Raw genomic sequence first — 17,874 nt, forward strand, 5'->3', positions numbered from 1 at the left:
ATCTCAGCGGGAAAATAAAGAGTCATTCGTATCGTTCATCGTTCATGCTTGCATTTGCTTATTCCTGATAAATAATATTGCAGATTGGTCATATTGTCATCAATGTAAGGGCTATAAATATCAATTAAAAAAAGCATGGATATATTAAAGAATATATATATATTTGTTAACTTGTGATAAAGCTTGATAAAGACTGATAGAGAGGATAATTTGTGAAATATTTATACTAGCAACATTTTGAATGCGAGTGAACGGCGTTCAAATAATCGCAAATTTAATTCGTTCTTTCCTTTAACCATTCGGTCCTAAGGCATCGACGTATTGATCCATCTAAAAATTTAGTGTTTAGTTTAAAAAAATAAGTTTTACTCTAAAATAAAGTAATAAATAGACTTCTTTAAGTCTTTATAAAACTAATACACAAAAATCAGGTACGTACTTTGTTATTTATTGGTTAATTCCACATTTATTTTGCTGGTTGGCGTGGCATCTTTACAGCCGTGACGACATCTTGTTTTGTTCATTTCATTGTATTATTGTCGCTTGGGATTCATAATTTTTATTTCTTATTTTAGAATAAATCACAATGAGCTCGGGAGGAACTCGCGTGTACGTGGGCGGTCTAGTTGAAGGAATCAAAAAAGAGGATTTGGAACGGGAATTCGATAAATATGGCAAATTGAACTCTGTCTGGGTCGCACTTAACCCCCCAGGTTTCGCTTTCATAGAATTCGAAAACATGCAGGAGGCTGAGGATGCTTGTAGCGCGATGAACGGTTTCGAGATGTTAGGCGCGACATTAAAAGTAGAATTATCGAGAAAACGTGACGGTCCCCGCAGAGGTTTCCGCGGCGGCGGTCGCGGCGGAAACTTCGGCGGGCGAGGCGGTGGTGGCCGCTCGTTCGGTGGCTCCGGCGGTGGGAGCAGACCCTATAACAATTACGGGGGTGGTGGTCGCTCCTTCAACCGCAATGGTTATGGGTCAGGCAACAGAGACAACGGCAGATCCAGGTCACCCATCGGTCGATTTTAATTTAATTGTAGTTTTTAGTTAGGTTTAATGTTAATTGTAATCTGAAGCCTTCCGAGTGTTAAAAAATCAATGTTCGTCTAATACTGGGGGTTTAATGCTAGGAAGAGTTCTGTCGATGTCTTAGGACTTAGAGGTAATGTATCTATTTTTATTACTTTTACATAGTAGTTATGAAGTTATTTTTGTTGCAAGAAATTCTCTTAAATTTGCCTCATTTCATTTTATATTTTTCTCAATATTAACTCAGTAAAGTGGTACGGCCACTTCAAACTATTGATTTTAATATTTAAATGAGAATTCCTTGTGACACAAATCCTGTATTTATGCTTATCTTGGTTACCTAACCTAGAAATGTCATGTTGTTTTAAAAATGAGTCGGTACTCGTGTAATGTTCAAACTCAATGTAATACTTATTTGATTGTACTTAGGTAATAGAATGGTAGTTGTTGAACAAAAATTAATATGCCTAATGGCTTAAAAATAGCTGACGATCTTAAGAAAAATGCTTAATTATGAAATGTATTATAGTTATCTAAAACGTAATAAATAAAACTTATTATGATTGTTTGTTTATAAACACTTGTCTATTTGTCACATAGTAAAACTTATCTGACAGTAAATTGTATGTTCTCAGATCATGGGTGTTTGTGATGTGTGTGTGTGCGTGCTGCCTTTGATATATGGAATCTAATGTGGAATATCTAGTATGGGAGTGTGAGTGTTTTAGTTTATCATTATTAGGGCCGATTTTTCAATGCTTGGATAAAACTTATCCGTTCAATAAAGTATTACACAATAATATTAAAATGTCACGTAAACTGTCAAATATGGGCAATTATAATACGTATTTAAAATGGTAGTTTTATACATTATTTGACGAATAAGTTTTATCCAAGCATTGAAAAATCGGCCCTAAGTTATATTATTCATGTTTTATTGATAATTGCTAATGAGTAATGACTGACATGACTGGATCAACTTGAATCATACCAAGGATATTATTTTCATATGAGACCTCAAACAATAGAGGAAAAATTATTATTAGCAAAGTAGGTCATAAAGAACAGGGTCATCTAGGTTCAATTAGATCTTGGGTATTATATTTTATCATACTTTTATTCAATTGTCCTTAGCTTGTGTTATATTTCTGTATATGAGGCTTAATCAGTTCTCAGAAAGTTGAGCAAATTCAAATAATATTGAGAGATTTGACGCATAACTTTAATTTCTGGTTGTCCAGACATTAGATGCTTAATGCTTATGAATTTTATTGCTTAAAATGGGAATTTTAATTGTTTTTAAATCTGTATTCAAATGCCACATGTGGAACAACTTGATTAGAATTTTATTACAAAAAATTAATAATCAATTCTAAATTCTATCATTGGGTATGAATTTAATTTATGAATGTGTGTTTGTACCTATAATGTAAAATACCTATTTTAATTTTGTGTGAGTGGTCTCATTTCATGTTTGTCTGTTAGAAATTATGAATGAATAGAAACAATCTAATAAACAAATTTCTTAATGAATATTTAACTAACGAGCATTCATATTATTTCATAATCTTAGAGAAAATGTTAAGAATTGTACTATTGAATGTGTACTAATGTAAAATTTCTTTGTTTACAGATCCCTTTATCTTTAATTACTTATAGTCGTCGTATCAAAATGAAGAAGAACAACAACCTTCAGTGTATCTTTAACATTGTACCTAAGCACTTTATGGGCTAAGTTTCATTATGTATAATAATTAAAACACAAATGAATTCCAATATGGTTGTTTTATTTATTTATCTTAACTAAGACGGACTGCTCAAACAGGCCATGAGTAACTCCATTTTGTTTAAAAAGTTCTTTCCTTCCATTTTCTCTAGTTTCACTTCCTTGAACGCTCCTCCGAGATTCTCCCATTTCTTATCTTGTACAAGTTCACTGACAAAGAAGTCTTTCTTCGGGGATTGAGCGATAAATACTTGTATTCCAACTGATGGTTCACATCTTATTGCTATCATTCTGTCACCTGTGAATTAAGTTTTATATTACAAAATTGTTGCAATATATACAATAAATTGTTGCAAGGAATGAATATGTAAATGGCATATTTTTTGCTGATACAGAACTGTGTAAAACAAAATTTTAATTTGTTCTTTCTGAATGACCAAACTTTTATGACACAAAAAGAATTTAAATTGGAAGGAATGCATAAATTGTGTAAATAACTGTTTTGGCAGGTATTTAAAATTAGGTTAGACAGTTGAGTCAGAAATATTTATTTGAACAAAGTGAAAGTAGTCTCATTAAAATTTTTTATGCACTTCTACACTATAAAGGTAGTACGAGATCCGGCTGCAGGATCAGTGCGTTCATCGGTTTTTTGCTGAAAACCGAATTTTTGTGTATATTTATAATTAGGAGAATATATATCGACTAGGTTGCCAGTCAAAATTTGGCCGCAAGCATGTTTAATTAAAATTTTTCTAATCGATTTTTGGGAAAAAAATTCGTTCACTTGTTTTTTGAATAAAATGTAGTCTACATCACGTCAAATGATATAAAAATTCAAAAAAATCATGGTTGCCGCTTTTCACCTGGCCGCAACATCTTGGCAGCCTGGTGCAAACAGGTATGATTTCGATTTATTTTTACGTTCATAACGCACATTTATGAATCATATATCAAATTAAAGCTAATTTTTTTCTATTTATTATCATAATATATCGCACCCCTAGATGAAGACTCCGGTAACTCAAAAAACCAGTTTTTTCAGAAATAAAGAAAAACTGATATTTCTGCATTTAGAAAAGATATCAAAACTCTAACTATACACATTCAAAGATAATATTTTAAGACCGTGTTGGATTAACTTGTTTGTTTATTGACTGTTAAAAACCTGAACAATACATTTTTTTTTAGTTACCGGGGTTTTGAAGTAGAAATATTGAACTTTTTTGTACACTAAGAAGAGTTAGTTTACTTTACCTGAAATTAAAATGAGTTTCACCTAAAAAAAAGCGGATTTTTGCTGAGGAGTTTTGAGTTATATTACTAGTTTTTCATTCATAAATAAATAAATAAATATTTTTTTTTAAAATAAAAATGCATAATATTAGAAAATTTTAATATGTATTCAAAAAATGGTACATATGAACTTATTATTACAAACTATTATTACTAATAATTACTATTTTAATAAAATTGAGATCGTGGACTACTTATTGCTTAGCTAAAACTATACTTAATAACTATCATAACTTTCTTAAAATCACAGCAATAAGTAAATATGTAGATGTTTATTCTAAAAAAATAGAATAAAAATTGTTAGTATTTTTGTGACCATTATTGTACCCGGGGACAAATTCCTTGAACCCTCCGATGCTTCTAGCGGGTCAGGATCCTCCTTTTTTGTGTTCAACATCAATTTTCCCCGACCTTTCATAATTCTGAAAGCAAATAATGATCACATTCATTAAAAAATCAAGTAAAGTCAACCAACTAAAAAAAACAGCAAAACTTCACGATCTTACTTCGAACATTTATAACATAGAAAGAAATCAATTGAAAATGTTATAAATAATCTATTTACTTTATTATAATTGCGTATTTAACTAAACAAGCAACAATAAACAGAGTTAATCTTTTATTCAAGAAAACTGAGTTAACTCAAAATTTACGTAGATTTTCATGTAAATTAAAGTAACTCAAAATAGCCAAAAAAACATTGTGATACAATATCATCAAAACCCCTGCAAATCAAAATGAGCAGTCCTAAATATCAACGAAATTTCAGCAAAACTTGATCAACTCCAAATAAGAAAATAAACTTACCTTATAAACTTCACGTAAACTCCTGCAACTTAAAATGTGCTACTTTTGAAGCATCCTTCACCTGTGTCGATCGGGAATTAACTAAAGATGGCGGACTAGTCTACGGGCGGTGCGGGGCAAGGTCATTCAACTAAAGTAATGTTTCGCGCCATTTTTTCAAAATGGTGGACGATATTGTTACGTGAGTTATATCTCCGTGTAGGTACTCGATACGAGGATTTGAAAAGGCCATTAACTCAAAACGGGCACTTTTTGAGTTACCGGAGTCTTCATCTAGGGGTGCGATATGGTTGCCTTATTAAATCCGGCCGCAAATAAGGGTTGCTGGCTTATAAAAATTATAAATATAGGATTAGTGCGTTCATCGGTTTTTTGCTGAAAACCGAATTTTACCGAACCGAACCGAATTTTTTTAAGACCCACAAAATTTCGCGTCATTTGTAACAGGATGGCGGTTCTACAGGGGTCTTAGTACGCAATGACCAAAAGAAAAATGATGGTCCGAACGCTGATACCGGATGCGTTAAGATACTGTAATATAAAATATAACCGTATCTTAAGATAAAATATTATAGTATCTTCACCGTTTGTGACGCGCTTTACGCTTTTTCGATCAGGTCACGTGTCCTGACGCGAGTTTAAGATTTTATACCCATTACAGAAAAAGTGCTCAACGCCGCTAAAGAAGTTTTCACTTCAGAAATATACAGTTACCATTAGGCGAGGCCAGTAAACACGAGGACGCGTTGCCGAGCGGCTCCACGGGCCCCGAGCCCAGGTGCGCGCTGCTGGCGAGCAGCTGCCAGCCCATGCAGCGGCCCACCGCCTGCACGCCCGTCATCTGGTGCTGGTATATCTGTGCCGTGTCATATACTATACAGTTACTAGCGATCCGCCCGCTTTGTCTAAAACCTAATCCATACTAATATTATAAATGCGAAAGTAACTTTAAAAAATTACAACGAATTAAATGGATGTGTAATGTGGATGATTTACAAAGTTGGTCTTATCAAAGAGATAGTTATGAATTAAAAAATTAAAAATTATTTACTGTAGGCCGATTAAGAAAATTCCCGGAAAATATCCGGAAAATGCGTGAAAATGTCCGGAAAAACGTGGAAAATGTCACTTCAAATTTGCGAAGTAATTAAAGCAGAAAACCAAAAAAAGAAAAAGAAAGCTAAAATCTTTCATATTAAATGTAAGTATATGGGATATTCATATTTCATACTTAATGTATGGGAGGGTTTAAAGATAATTTTTTTGATATTTCTCGATTTATTTTTAAAAATTTATTACCGCCATTTTACTCATTAGGTTAAGTACTTTCGATATCAGTTTAAAGTTTTTTGTTATCTGTAATACTTACGGAAAAATCGCCTGTGCACAGTTAACGATTACACCCTGTATATATTTATCAACAACGCACCCCTTTAACAATTCAAGTCTACACTTAAACTAGAGTCGTTTTTGAACATACTGTGTAGTAAAATTGCATAAGTGTGAGTACTGTGAACATGCCAGCTTTCCTTAATCGACCTGTACAACTGTTTGTTGTGAAATCATATGTTTATTTAATGTTAAGGTTATATACGTATAAATCCATACTAATATTATAAATGCGAAAGTAACTCTGTCTGTCTGTCTGTTACTCAATCACGCCTTAACTACTGAACCAATTGGCATGAAATTTGGTATAGAGATATTTTGATACCCGAGAAAGGACATAGGATAGGTTTAACCTACGGAAACGGGTTTTTCTTTGAAAACGCGGGCGGAAAGCTAGTAAATTATATATGTACTAAAACTTTCCTCTTGAATCACTCTATCTATTAAAAAAAACCGCATCAAAATCCGTTGCGTAGTTTTAAAAATTTAAGCATACAAAGGGACATAGAGACAGAGAAAGCGACTTTGTTTTATACTATGTAGTGATATTGGAACGAAGTTCTTTATCCTTTACATACAGGTTTTTTACCTAGTTTGGGAGTCAGGGACTTCAATATCTCAAAATGTAAAAGCTTTTGTCAATAAAGAATTTTTATTTATTATTTATTTATTTTACCTTACGAAAGATGGCTAGACAGAAACGAGCGTGTGTGTCGAGCACACGTGTCAGAAGTGAAACTTCTTTGGCAAGATTAAAGATACCTAAGTCTTCTTACTCTATGATGCGACCTTGAAATTTTACACTTCAAAAATCTAACAATTAAAAATTCAAAGGGAACATACCTGACAATAAATAAGATCTCTCAACTCTTGCAGTTCATACGATAGATGCCGCACTTTGCCATCTCGGCATATGCATTTTAGCGTTTTTTCACCGACATGTACCACGAGGGAGGTGCGACATACTGCGTCATAACTGTAATTAAAGTATTTTTTAATAAAATAAACCAAAAAATGTCTATTTGAACGCTTGATTTTAGTTTTACTGCTCACAATATGTGAATGAAACAATCCTAGATCTATTCCTTTTTATAAAATCCGGAGAAGCAAATAAATTGTAAACTTTTAGTTATCACAAAATAAAGGAAAAGCAATTTTTTTGTAGATTCTTTTTAATATTTTTGAAACTTACGCGTGGGCCATGATATTGATTTTGACACAGGACTGCGTTGGACTGTTGAGGGCGTTCCAATGTGAAACAATTAGGGGATCTTTTACCTACAAAATAAATTCTAATTAACAAATTATGTTTAATCACTCATAGAAATGTCTTAATATTTAGGTATTGGAAATATCACTTATTTTTAAATTTAATTAATATTTTAATGAATTAATAATGTATTTTTTTAAGATGACGTCAATATGCAATTTATCATATTATACAGGCAGTATTTTTTAGACTGAAAGGAATCAACTTTCTGTAAGAAATAAATATACATAGAAAAAGTATAATTTATGTACCTCTTTAGCAATAGTATCTAAAACGTATTCACTTCGTCTTCTCATGAAGAAGTGTTGAGCTTGTTGTATGATTTGTTCCAATAGAGATTGTTCTTTGCTCATTTCGAGTAATTCATGTCGATCAGCCGCCATTGGACCTAGAAACACAAGCGTTTAAATATTACGTATGTTTTTATATGCATATAAAGTTTATACAAATTATTGTTATTTTTTTATGCATTATCTATTTAAAATGATCAAATAAGGGCCAGCAGAAACTCAGAGAAAACATTATACTTCTAATATAAGCCTGCTATTGTAAGGTTCAGGCCCTTCGCTCATGGAGCTACTCAAAAATGACTGAACTAATCAGTAATTACGATTACAAACCAGTTACAAATTGTATCTCGCATACAACACTACTCAAGTTATAAGGTTTCAGTCACTTGTCAATGTTTGCTCGTTCATTTTTATCATAAAAAACAAAGAAACTCGGGAAACCAGTAGCGTGGAGACCGACACGACGCGTCGCGCGTGATTTGTTGCTAACGCGTTACTCACCAGTTAGTAACTAGTCGCGTCGTGTGCGAATCTCCATAGAACATGTATGGGCTGTGACGCTCAGGCAACTCGTTAGTAATTTGAGTTTGTGACTAGTTCTTTTTGAGTAGCTCCATGAGCGAAGGGCCTTAGGCCCTTCGCTCATGGAGCTACTCAAAAATGACTGAACTAATCAGTAATTACGATTACAAACCAGTTACAAATTGTATCTCGCATACAACGCTATAGACTACAAGCCCGCATATGAAAAAAATATGGGTCAAATGAACCACCAGGGGTCATATCTAGAACGAAAGAAGAGCAAAAAATAATAAGATTCATCACTATGCCGTCACTTGTAAGCTGTCCAACTGAGTGCAGATGAGAATTGAAAAGTACAGGTAGGCTCGGTAAATTTTGGTCATATATTTTTGTACGGCATTCTTAACCATCGATAGATCCATTAAAAATAATAAGAAACCGCTCAGTGCCGTACAAAAATGTGGGTCCACCAAGTCGGAATTTTTATTTAATTTCCGAGAGTTACCGGGGGTAAATTTGGTCATTTGACCATGTACGGCATCTGTGTCATACTATTGCTATACTGCTTTTAATCCATTATTCCGCAACGCCGTACAAAAATCATGGGGACAAGGGGAAAAAATCGAGAGTTGCAATCCCTTCTCTTTCCCCACTCCAGGGGGTCATTTGACTAAGTACGGCTTCGGTTCCAAAACATTATCTAGCACTCAAAAGTACTATTAAAAGCAATGCCGTCAAAAAATAATTGTTCTTTTAAATGTATACCAATAATCATCTTAATTTCATCGAATTCTTGATATAAAGAGCTGTAAGGTCATTTGACCCTGTACGGGAACTTTTTTTTTAACATGATATTGTAAAATTCAATTGTTGTATAGTATTGCCGTTCAAAAGAAACCGTTCTAAAAAAAGTTATAGAGAAATGCAAACCCAGAAATTTTGTTAAAGTTTAAACATCGTAGATTAATGAAATATAATAGTTTTCTACACTTTATTCGTTGTTTTAAATAGTATTAACATAGATAAATTAGGAAAAAACGATGCCGTACATTTTTGTGCAGACCACATCTTTTAGGCTGATGAAAGCGACGAAAGCTACAATTTTAAGGGTGCTTTATGGCCATTTGATACAGTACGGCATTAACATATTTTTACCCAACTACGGCAAAGCAAAAGGAGGGTTATGGTTTTGACAGGTCATGTATGTATGTTCATCTATTCCCTCGTAACTTCTAAACTACTTATCAGAATTCGACAAATGACATATCATTAGAAGCGTCTGAATTGTTCACTGGATAATCAGTGACCAGCTAGCTAAAGGCTATATGGGGTTTCACAAAATCTAATGCGGCGCCCTCTAGCGGACAAAACATACAGAGTAAAAAAATAAAGTTAAGATAAATATGCCGTGTTTGGTATCATTTGAAAGCGCTTTACTTGTACATTTTGAATATGTATATATTACTAGCATTTGCTTGTGACTTTACCTGTATTCATGGGCTGATTGAATATACTTCACATCTTTTCGTTCATAGCTTTTTTATTAGTTCATCAATTTAACGGAGTCCATTCCACTTGACTCCGACTTTCCAAGGTGATAATTAACCACCTCGAGCTTCTTAATATTAATGTGTATTTATATTTTATTAGAAAAATATAAAGCAAACATTTCGTTATATGCATTTTTTCTTTTTCAGATTTTTCCCCTTTGAACCAACGAAAATGTACGGCACATGAAAAAATATTATCTATGCATAAAATACTTTAAAAATAAATTTATTTCGTGTTGTGTCAAATGACCCCCTGGAGTGGGGAAAGAGAGGGGATTACAACTCTCGATTTTTTCCCCTTGTCCCCATGATTTTTGTACGGCGTTGCGGAATAATGGATTAAAAGCAGTATAGCAATAGTATGACACAGATGCCGTACATGGTCAAATGACCAAATTTACCCCCGGTAACTCTCGGAAATTAAATAAAAATTCCGACTTGGTGGACCCACATTTTTGTACGGCACTGAGCGGTTTCTTATTATTTTTAATGGATCTATCGATTGTTAAGAATGCCGTACAAAAATATATGACCAAAATTTACCGAGTCTACCTGTACTTTTCAATTCTCATCTGCACTCAGTTGGACAGCTTACAAGTGACGGCATAGTGATGAATCTTATTATTTTTTGCTCTTCTTTCGTACTAGATATGTCCCGTGGTGGTTCATTTGACCCATATTTTTTTCATATGCGGGCTTGTAGTCTACTACTCAAGTTATAAGGTTTCAGTCACTTGTCAATGTTTGCGCGTTCATTTTTATCATAAAAAACAAAGAAACTCGGGAAACCAGTAGCGTGGAGACCGACACGACGCGTCGCGCGTGATTTGTTGCTAACGCGTTACTCGCCAGTTAGTAACTAGTCGCGTCGTGTGCGAATCTCCATAGAACATGTATGGGCTGTGACGCTCAGGCAACTCGTTAGTAATTTGAGTTTGTGACTAGTTCTTTTTGAGTAGCTCCATGAGCGAAGGGCCTTATTGTTATAACTTATAAGTTAGTAATGTAGCGGGTTGCGGTGTAGGTTTCAGGATCCCGGTTGCGGTTGGTACAATATGTGATGCATGCCTGATGATGATGTACCTTGCACGGTGCTATGTTCAGTTAGTAGTGTGGATCCCGGATTGGAAGGATCCCGGGTTTCTACACTATCTAGAGCCGGGATCCATGATCCTGAATCCCGGTTGCCGACTTATGGTGAAGTATCTGTCAGTTAGCGGCGCGTGGAGGCTTTGTATTGTATGGTACATTGTTGTGTAGCAGGGTGCGGTATAACGGGTTTCCAGATCCCGCTTGTCTCATAATCTATACTTAATATTATAAAGCTGAAGAGTTTGTTTGAACGCGCTAATCTCAGGAACTATTGGTCCGATTCGGAAAATTCTTTCGGTGTTAGATAGCCCACTTATCGAGGAAGGCTATAGGCTATATATCATCACGCTAAGACCAACAGGAGTGCAGCTAGTAAGATATATACCAGCCAGGGATCGTCGCTTGCTGGGCCCCAGCGGGCCGGTGGCGGGGTGCGGGAACGGGTGGTGCGTGTTGGCGTGGTGCGTGGCGCGGAGCAACTGGTGCAGCGAGTGCTCCAGCACGTGGTCGTGGTCCGACTTGCTGTTGGACGCACTTTCCGACTGTGAAGCGAATGAGACACAGATGTGTGCGTGTACTAGTGTACACACGTAAGAAGTGAAACTTCTTTATAACCTTATTTTTCAAACAATAATTTACTATATGCAACTTGACAGAAAAACGTTGAATCACGCGTGGCAGGGATAAGAACAAGATGGCGCGTAACGGAAAAATGTCACGCGTAACAAAAAAATGTTACACTAATTTTTTTTCCAACCCCGATAAAGAAGTTTCACTTCAAAAAGACGGGTTGCACTCCGGGAGTGCCGGCAGAAGTGAAAACTTGATTATTAACGTTGAGGATGTTTGATATCCATCCGTCTTACGCTTTTTCGATCAGGTCACGGGTCCTGACGCAAGTTTAAGATTTTATACCCATTACAGAAAAAGTTTGACCGCCTCCTTGGTACAGTGGTTGGCGCTTGAGCGTAGAACCGAGGGGTCCTGGGTTCGATTCCCGGTGGAGACGAAGAAAAAAAAAAATGTCTCGGTCTGGCAGGACACAGAAGGCTGATCACCTACTTGTCCGGTGTCCCTAAAGAAAATCGATCAGTGAAACAGATGTATGGATAATGCATCTGCCCCTTACCCCACTACGGGGACACGGGACTTCAAAAAAAAAAAAACAGAAAAAGTGCTCAACGCCGCTAAAGAAGTTTTCACTTAAAAAAAATACGTGTGGCACTCGGGGACTGCCGCGGTAAAGCTATTGCATGCTGCCTTCAAGCCAAACCTCCGTGCCCGTCGGAGTGGGGAGCGTGAGGTTTTTTCGTTACGGAATTTCTGGATTCGGTCCCCGCGCTCAAGGCCCACGATAGAAGCTATGCAATAGCTTAAAAGATTCCGACTTAGGAACGTGAATATTACGATAAACTATTATCATAAGTATACCTACAGGGAACGTAAAGGTAACAAGAGCGCGTGTCGGAAATGAAACTTCTTTGACAAGATTAAAAGATACCAATATCATGGCCATAATCTATGACGTAATGGTATATCCATGACATGAACTTGAAAATTTACTCTCAATGCGCGTAAACAAGTTTCACTTCAAAAACTACATTATTATTATGAGAATTTATAGTGTAGCAGCTTAAACGAGCAAAAAAAAAACAAAGTATCAACACCACATAAATATCCCCCAAAAAAGGACACATAACTTTCATGTTTTCACTATTATACAATGAAAAAATTAATTTTAAATGTATGATTAGCTGTAATTTGCCTTGTTTTAATAAATATTGAAATCAATTATTCTTTTTATTTGCTTACCTTCACATTATCTGTGCCATTGCTAGTATTTTGTCTGTTATTATGACACAGTCCGATCAACAATTGAATGCCTGGCAGTACCTGTAAATTAATATAAAGAATTTCACAAAAATTGCAACATAATTTACTTTCCTTTTCTGACTAAAAACCCATAAGCCAAAATTGCAGGCATTCATTTTATCTTTTAATAATTTTGAATAAGCAAGTTATTTATGCTAAACTACAAGAAAGCCTGTATATACGCACAGATGTAACACAATTTATTAATAACCAAATATCATGGTTAAAAGAAATATGCTTAAAGTCATGAAATTACTGTATATTCACCGATTCTTGATAAGTGTGTCAAGTTTGAATTACCTATCAATTATCTGTCAGTCTGTCGATTTCAAGTGGGTCTAAATCGTGGCTAGAAGAGCCGATTACAAACATATTATAAAGGCTAAAGCTAATCAAAAGTGTTTAACAATTACATAATACATTATTACATTCCATTCAAGTGGTAACATTACAAAATTACAATATCCATCCTGTAAATCTTTATAGGTATCAAAATCCATGTATAAAATAGTATTATAAATAAAAACCATCTCACCGTAGCCATAATCTGGTTCCCCACAACCATGTGCGGTATAGACGCGTCCAATTGCACAGCTTCAGCCGCTAATCTCGCAAACAGTTCCTTACAGAACAGCACATTTTGTGCCGCTTCGAGTTTTTGCTGCCAGTGAAGGTCTGCCCCATCGCCTAGTAATGTCCCGGGGCAGTTGATCGCTGACGAACTTATTGTAGCGGTCACTACGTCTTCTTGTTCTGAAAGTTTTAACAATATTAGGTTAGAATTAGGTTATAAATTAAATATTGAATATGTAAAAATGTAACAATAATTGTATTGTGTAAAATAATGAAGAATTAAAAAACTTTATATAAGCGCAATTTTATGTGTTATTTAAGTGTATTACAGCTTACCTAGAAATAAAAATATATATGAGCATATTTTCTCAATTTTTTGATTATAATTTAACATAAACAATATAAATAAAAAAGTTGTGCGGTTTTATGAAACAATGGTAAAAGTGAAACTTTCCGAACACTGCTTTATACCTACTCGGCAGCCGACCGTCACGCGACATGCGCTACACAGACCAAAAAGTTTGAGACGATGTAATAAAAGTTTCACTTTAATATATATGTGTATCCTTTATCATAGTTATTATTGCACTACCCATTTATGTATTTGGGTATTTATTCCTCTATTGTACCAAAGGTTGTCTGGAAGAAATCGCTCTAAGCGATAAGACCGCCAATTGTACTTAGTGTAAGTTATATTTAAGTGTTTGTATTTCTTGTTTTGTTATCTTTAAGTGCAATAAAGTATTTATAAATAAATAAATATAAACGCATTGTGAACCATAACTCCAATAAATAAACCTACCTTTCTGACACAAAACAGATATAAACGCAACCCCTTGCAACTCGGGCGGTACGGTTACACGCAACGCGGACGGCGCCGGTCCCGATGCGTTCATGCTCATTGCTTGCGCTATCTGTTCTTCTGGTGCTTTTGTGACCTGAAAATGTTTAAAGATTAAAATTTTAAATTAAGTTATTGTTAACTGACAAATATGGATGCATGTATAATGCAGCTTTATGGTGTATGGTTACGATTATGTAAAAAAAATAATGAAAAAGGTCAAAGTAAAAAATTAACATGTTCTGAAAATCTATGTAACATTAAAAATGTTAATAATAGATAATTTATAATTTTATAATTGCAAAACTCTAAATTGAAGAATACTAACTTTTCATTGTATGGGTTTTGTGTTTTCTTTATTTATATAGTACATAAATATTTCATTTAAGTGCATGGACATACAAAAACGAAATATATATAACGTTAAAAAAATGTATGCGTGTACTAGAGTACACAAGTAAGAAGTGAAACTTCTTAATGACCTTAAAAATGTCACGAGTATGGCGTAACGCAAAAATGTCACGCGTACGGCGTAACGCAAAAATGTCACGCGTACAGCGTAACGCAAAAATGTCACGCGTACGGCGTAATGCAAAAATGTTACACTAAATTTTTGTCCAACCCCGATAAAGAAGTTTCACTTCAAAAATTTACATACTGTGTTTACATTAAATTTACCTCAAAAACACCCGTCTGGCTGAACTTCGATCCAGCCGTTCTATAACTCAAATCCCCCACAATAGTGTTAGACACTTTCTTCAACCTCCAGTTCTGTCGCAGCCTCAACAGGTCTATATGAAAGTCTGGCATGTTCCTCGTCATCCTCATAGTTTCACTGGCCCGGAGCCTCTCGACACCGTTGAGGAGCACCGCCCCTGCGGCAGAGAGGGCTTTCTTACGTCCGTACACTTGCACCATCGGACGGCTTTCTACTTGATCTGCTTGGATTGGGTCTAACACCTAGAATTAAGAAGTTATTTTAAATATCAATATTCAATTTTGAAATAAATATCATTTTTATAAGAATTCAATGATGTTTCATGACTTAAAAAGTATTTATCATTACCAATTTATCATTAATTTATCAATGTTTTAAATTAATAAATAAATATTGTTTTAAAATAGAAAGGATTTATTGAATCATCACACAACTTTCAATTCAACCAATTCAGTTTTTCAAAAAGTGAATGTTTGTTGGAACTTAGAATCACAGAAGAGTAGTGACTTAATTATTAACTAGAAACATACCATATATCTCTTCTCCTTGGCTATACTCAATACATCAGCAAGCACACATACTTCCGTCAAAGCATTCCGCAGCTTATTCCTCACAGAATCCCACGGCCATAGACTGGACTGATAGCCTGGGTCCTTATCCTCCTCTGACTTTACATCTGAACTGGTTTCCCCTTCTTTTTTGATGTTACAGAAGTCATCATCGGTTTTAGAAAAGTCTATCTTTTGAGCCAATCTCGCCAGATTTTCTGACATTGACAGAGGCCTGTAAAAAGAAAAATTACGAAATTGTATATGTTCCTAATGATGATAGGTAATGGATTATTGATGAATTCTCTATGATATTCTTCTTGTTTCATCAGAGAAATCATCATTATATGCACTGAATAAGGTTATAATAAAACTATAGAATGGAAAATATAACTGGAAAGCTTTGAATTGTATTCGTAAATAGAAAATCGCACTTGAGAAACAATAGGAATTCAAAAACATAACAAGCACTGTGCTTTTATTTGTCGGTATAAATATCAGGTCGTTTTAGGAACATATTAAAAATGTAAAATATACTTACGCTTGATAAATCTCTTGTCCATCGTAGGTTATTTCTTGTATTTGATTTTCTATAGGTGCTTCAATTGAAATATTTACGGAATTTGCCATTATTATGCTTATACTACAGTTATTTTGTAGAAAATATGAAATCTATTCTTTTGTTTCTGCAAAACGTAACTCAGTATAATTAAACTATTTTGAATCCATTATTTTGTTCTGATTATATTTTAGAAAATTGTTATCATTATAAAGTGTTTTAATCGATTTTGTTTCCAACAACGTAAACTATGCGGCCTCTGTTTTCTTTCGGTCCATTGACATTGCAACATAGAGTAATAATAATAATTGCAATTTGCTAATGACAATGACGTTGTCATTTTTTCAAAACTGAAAGTGTTCTGCAAGACAACATATTATTCGAAGCTAAGTTTGTAATAAATATAGACTTTGAAACAATGAATTAATTGTATATAAATAAATAATATAAAAAGAATCCAAGTTATGAGTTGCTACATAAGAAACATTTATGCTTGATTTATCCCAATAAAGATTATTGACTGTCTGACAATGGAATACGTGGTCTGGAGTCTGGACACAATCGGAACACACGCTTCAGAATAATATTGTCATATTAAATAAATATGTTTACGAAGAAAGAAAATCACTAAAATAAAATTAAGGAATGAATTTGATTATTTACTTAATTTTTTTTCAATTATTTAGTGATAAGACTAATAAATAATAATAAATACAATTTAAATTCTATATTTATTATTCTTTGGAGCTTCATTCCTTCTTCATTCTGGTAACTGGATACAATTTGACATTTCTAAAATTTCGATGGTACAATACGGGCCTGTCGTGTCCCTGTAAGATGTGGAAAGTATTTGTTGTTTCTTAGCCGTAAGCGAACTTTCTTTGGCACTTGAACATTAATTATTTCTTATCACTAGTCGGTCTAGAGTTTACTGCGTTCGTGTGTGACTTGTGCCTTTACTATATCATTGATAACTATCTCAGATAGATCTGAGTGTTGGGAGGAAGATGACTGTATTTATCCGTGATAGTGTTATGATTTCCGTATAAGTGTTTGTTATTCACAATGACTACATCTACAAGATCATCTGGTGTAACTTTGAAGCCGATAGAAGTGCCTAAACCTTTACAAGAAGGGGAGAAATTCATCAAGTGGGATGAGGTATTAATCTACAACTTTTACTCGTATACTATAACGTTAATAGCATACCCTAGATAAGACAATTTAAATCATGAATTTATGTAAATTCTTAAACAATAAATTTCTAAAATACTTTGAAATTAAATTCATGGCTAAACTATTTATGATAAGCAGTTAAATGTATAAACTTTTGTATTAACTACTTAGTTAAGTTATCGAACAACAAGTCAGGAAAAGCCAAACAAACTGAAGATTATTGCAAAAATCACAAATTTTCTTATTTAACCGGTTTATTGTTAAAAGATCCTAAAGTGTAAAACTATTATTATCAAACAAATGAAACATATAAAAATATCTCCAGGATTCAGGCACTGGTCTTCCAGTCACCCTGCGGGTGGATCCCAATGGCTTCTTCCTGTACTGGACTGATCAGAACATGGAGGTAGAAATGCTGGACATTGCCACCATCAGGGATGTCAGAACGGGACAATATGCTAAACTGCCTAAGGTAAGTTACTTAATTATGTGATTTTCCCAAAGTTTTAAATTTATACTATTTTTTGAGACATTATTTTGATAATAATATTTTTTTTTATTTAATATATATGGATGTACAGAAACAAAAACATAAACTTAAACTATCAAACT

General features: G+C 34.2%; 3 protein-coding genes across 4 annotated transcripts in view; 2 read left to right on the forward strand and 1 right to left on the reverse strand.

Moving 5' to 3' along the window:
- Window positions 1-270: 270 nt before the first annotated feature.
- LOC149908765 (RNA-binding protein Rsf1-like) lies at window positions 271-2,809 on the forward strand. 2 transcript variants are annotated; one of them, XM_090120346.1, is made up of 4 exons: window positions 271-431; window positions 576-1,166; window positions 1,669-1,748; window positions 2,667-2,809. In XM_090120346.1, the coding sequence occupies exon 2, from the start codon at window positions 587-589 to the stop codon at window positions 1,031-1,033; it is 447 nt and encodes a 148-aa protein (XP_089976472.1). In that variant the 5' UTR covers window positions 271-431; window positions 576-586; the 3' UTR covers window positions 1,034-1,166; window positions 1,669-1,748; window positions 2,667-2,809. The 2 variants fall into 2 exon arrangements, with proteins under 2 accessions (XP_089976472.1, XP_089976471.1); XM_090120345.1 differs by lacking the exon at window positions 1,669-1,748.
- MED17 (mediator complex subunit 17) lies at window positions 2,802-16,363 on the reverse strand. Its single transcript, XM_090120347.1, has 12 exons — window positions 16,069-16,363; window positions 15,510-15,762; window positions 14,940-15,221; window positions 14,223-14,358; window positions 13,383-13,600; window positions 12,788-12,868; window positions 11,361-11,517; window positions 7,773-7,909; window positions 7,444-7,529; window positions 7,095-7,227; window positions 5,577-5,718; window positions 2,802-3,057 (listed from the first exon to the last, which is right to left on the reverse strand). The coding sequence occupies exons 1-12, from the start codon at window positions 16,155-16,157 to the stop codon at window positions 2,837-2,839; spliced, it is 1,935 nt and encodes a 644-aa protein (XP_089976473.1). The 5' UTR covers window positions 16,158-16,363; the 3' UTR covers window positions 2,802-2,836.
- A 541-nt stretch (window positions 16,364-16,904) lies between these two features.
- The window catches only part of Plc21C (Phospholipase C at 21C), a 91,047-nt gene continuing 90,077 nt past the window's right edge, over window positions 16,905-17,874 (forward strand). The window contains exons 1-2 of the mRNA XM_090120348.1: window positions 16,905-17,247; window positions 17,588-17,734. Coding sequence (XP_089976474.1) covers window positions 17,152-17,247; window positions 17,588-17,734 — 243 coding nt within the window. The 5' untranslated portion in view covers window positions 16,905-17,151. The remainder of the gene's footprint in view (window positions 17,248-17,587; window positions 17,735-17,874) is intronic.

This window comes from Colias eurytheme, chromosome 4, assembly GCF_061535395.1.
Source record: "Colias eurytheme isolate Ceu_HAF_F1 chromosome 4, ilColEury1 Martin Lab GWU primary, whole genome shotgun sequence".
Lineage (NCBI taxonomy): Eukaryota > Metazoa > Arthropoda > Insecta > Lepidoptera > Pieridae > Colias > Colias eurytheme.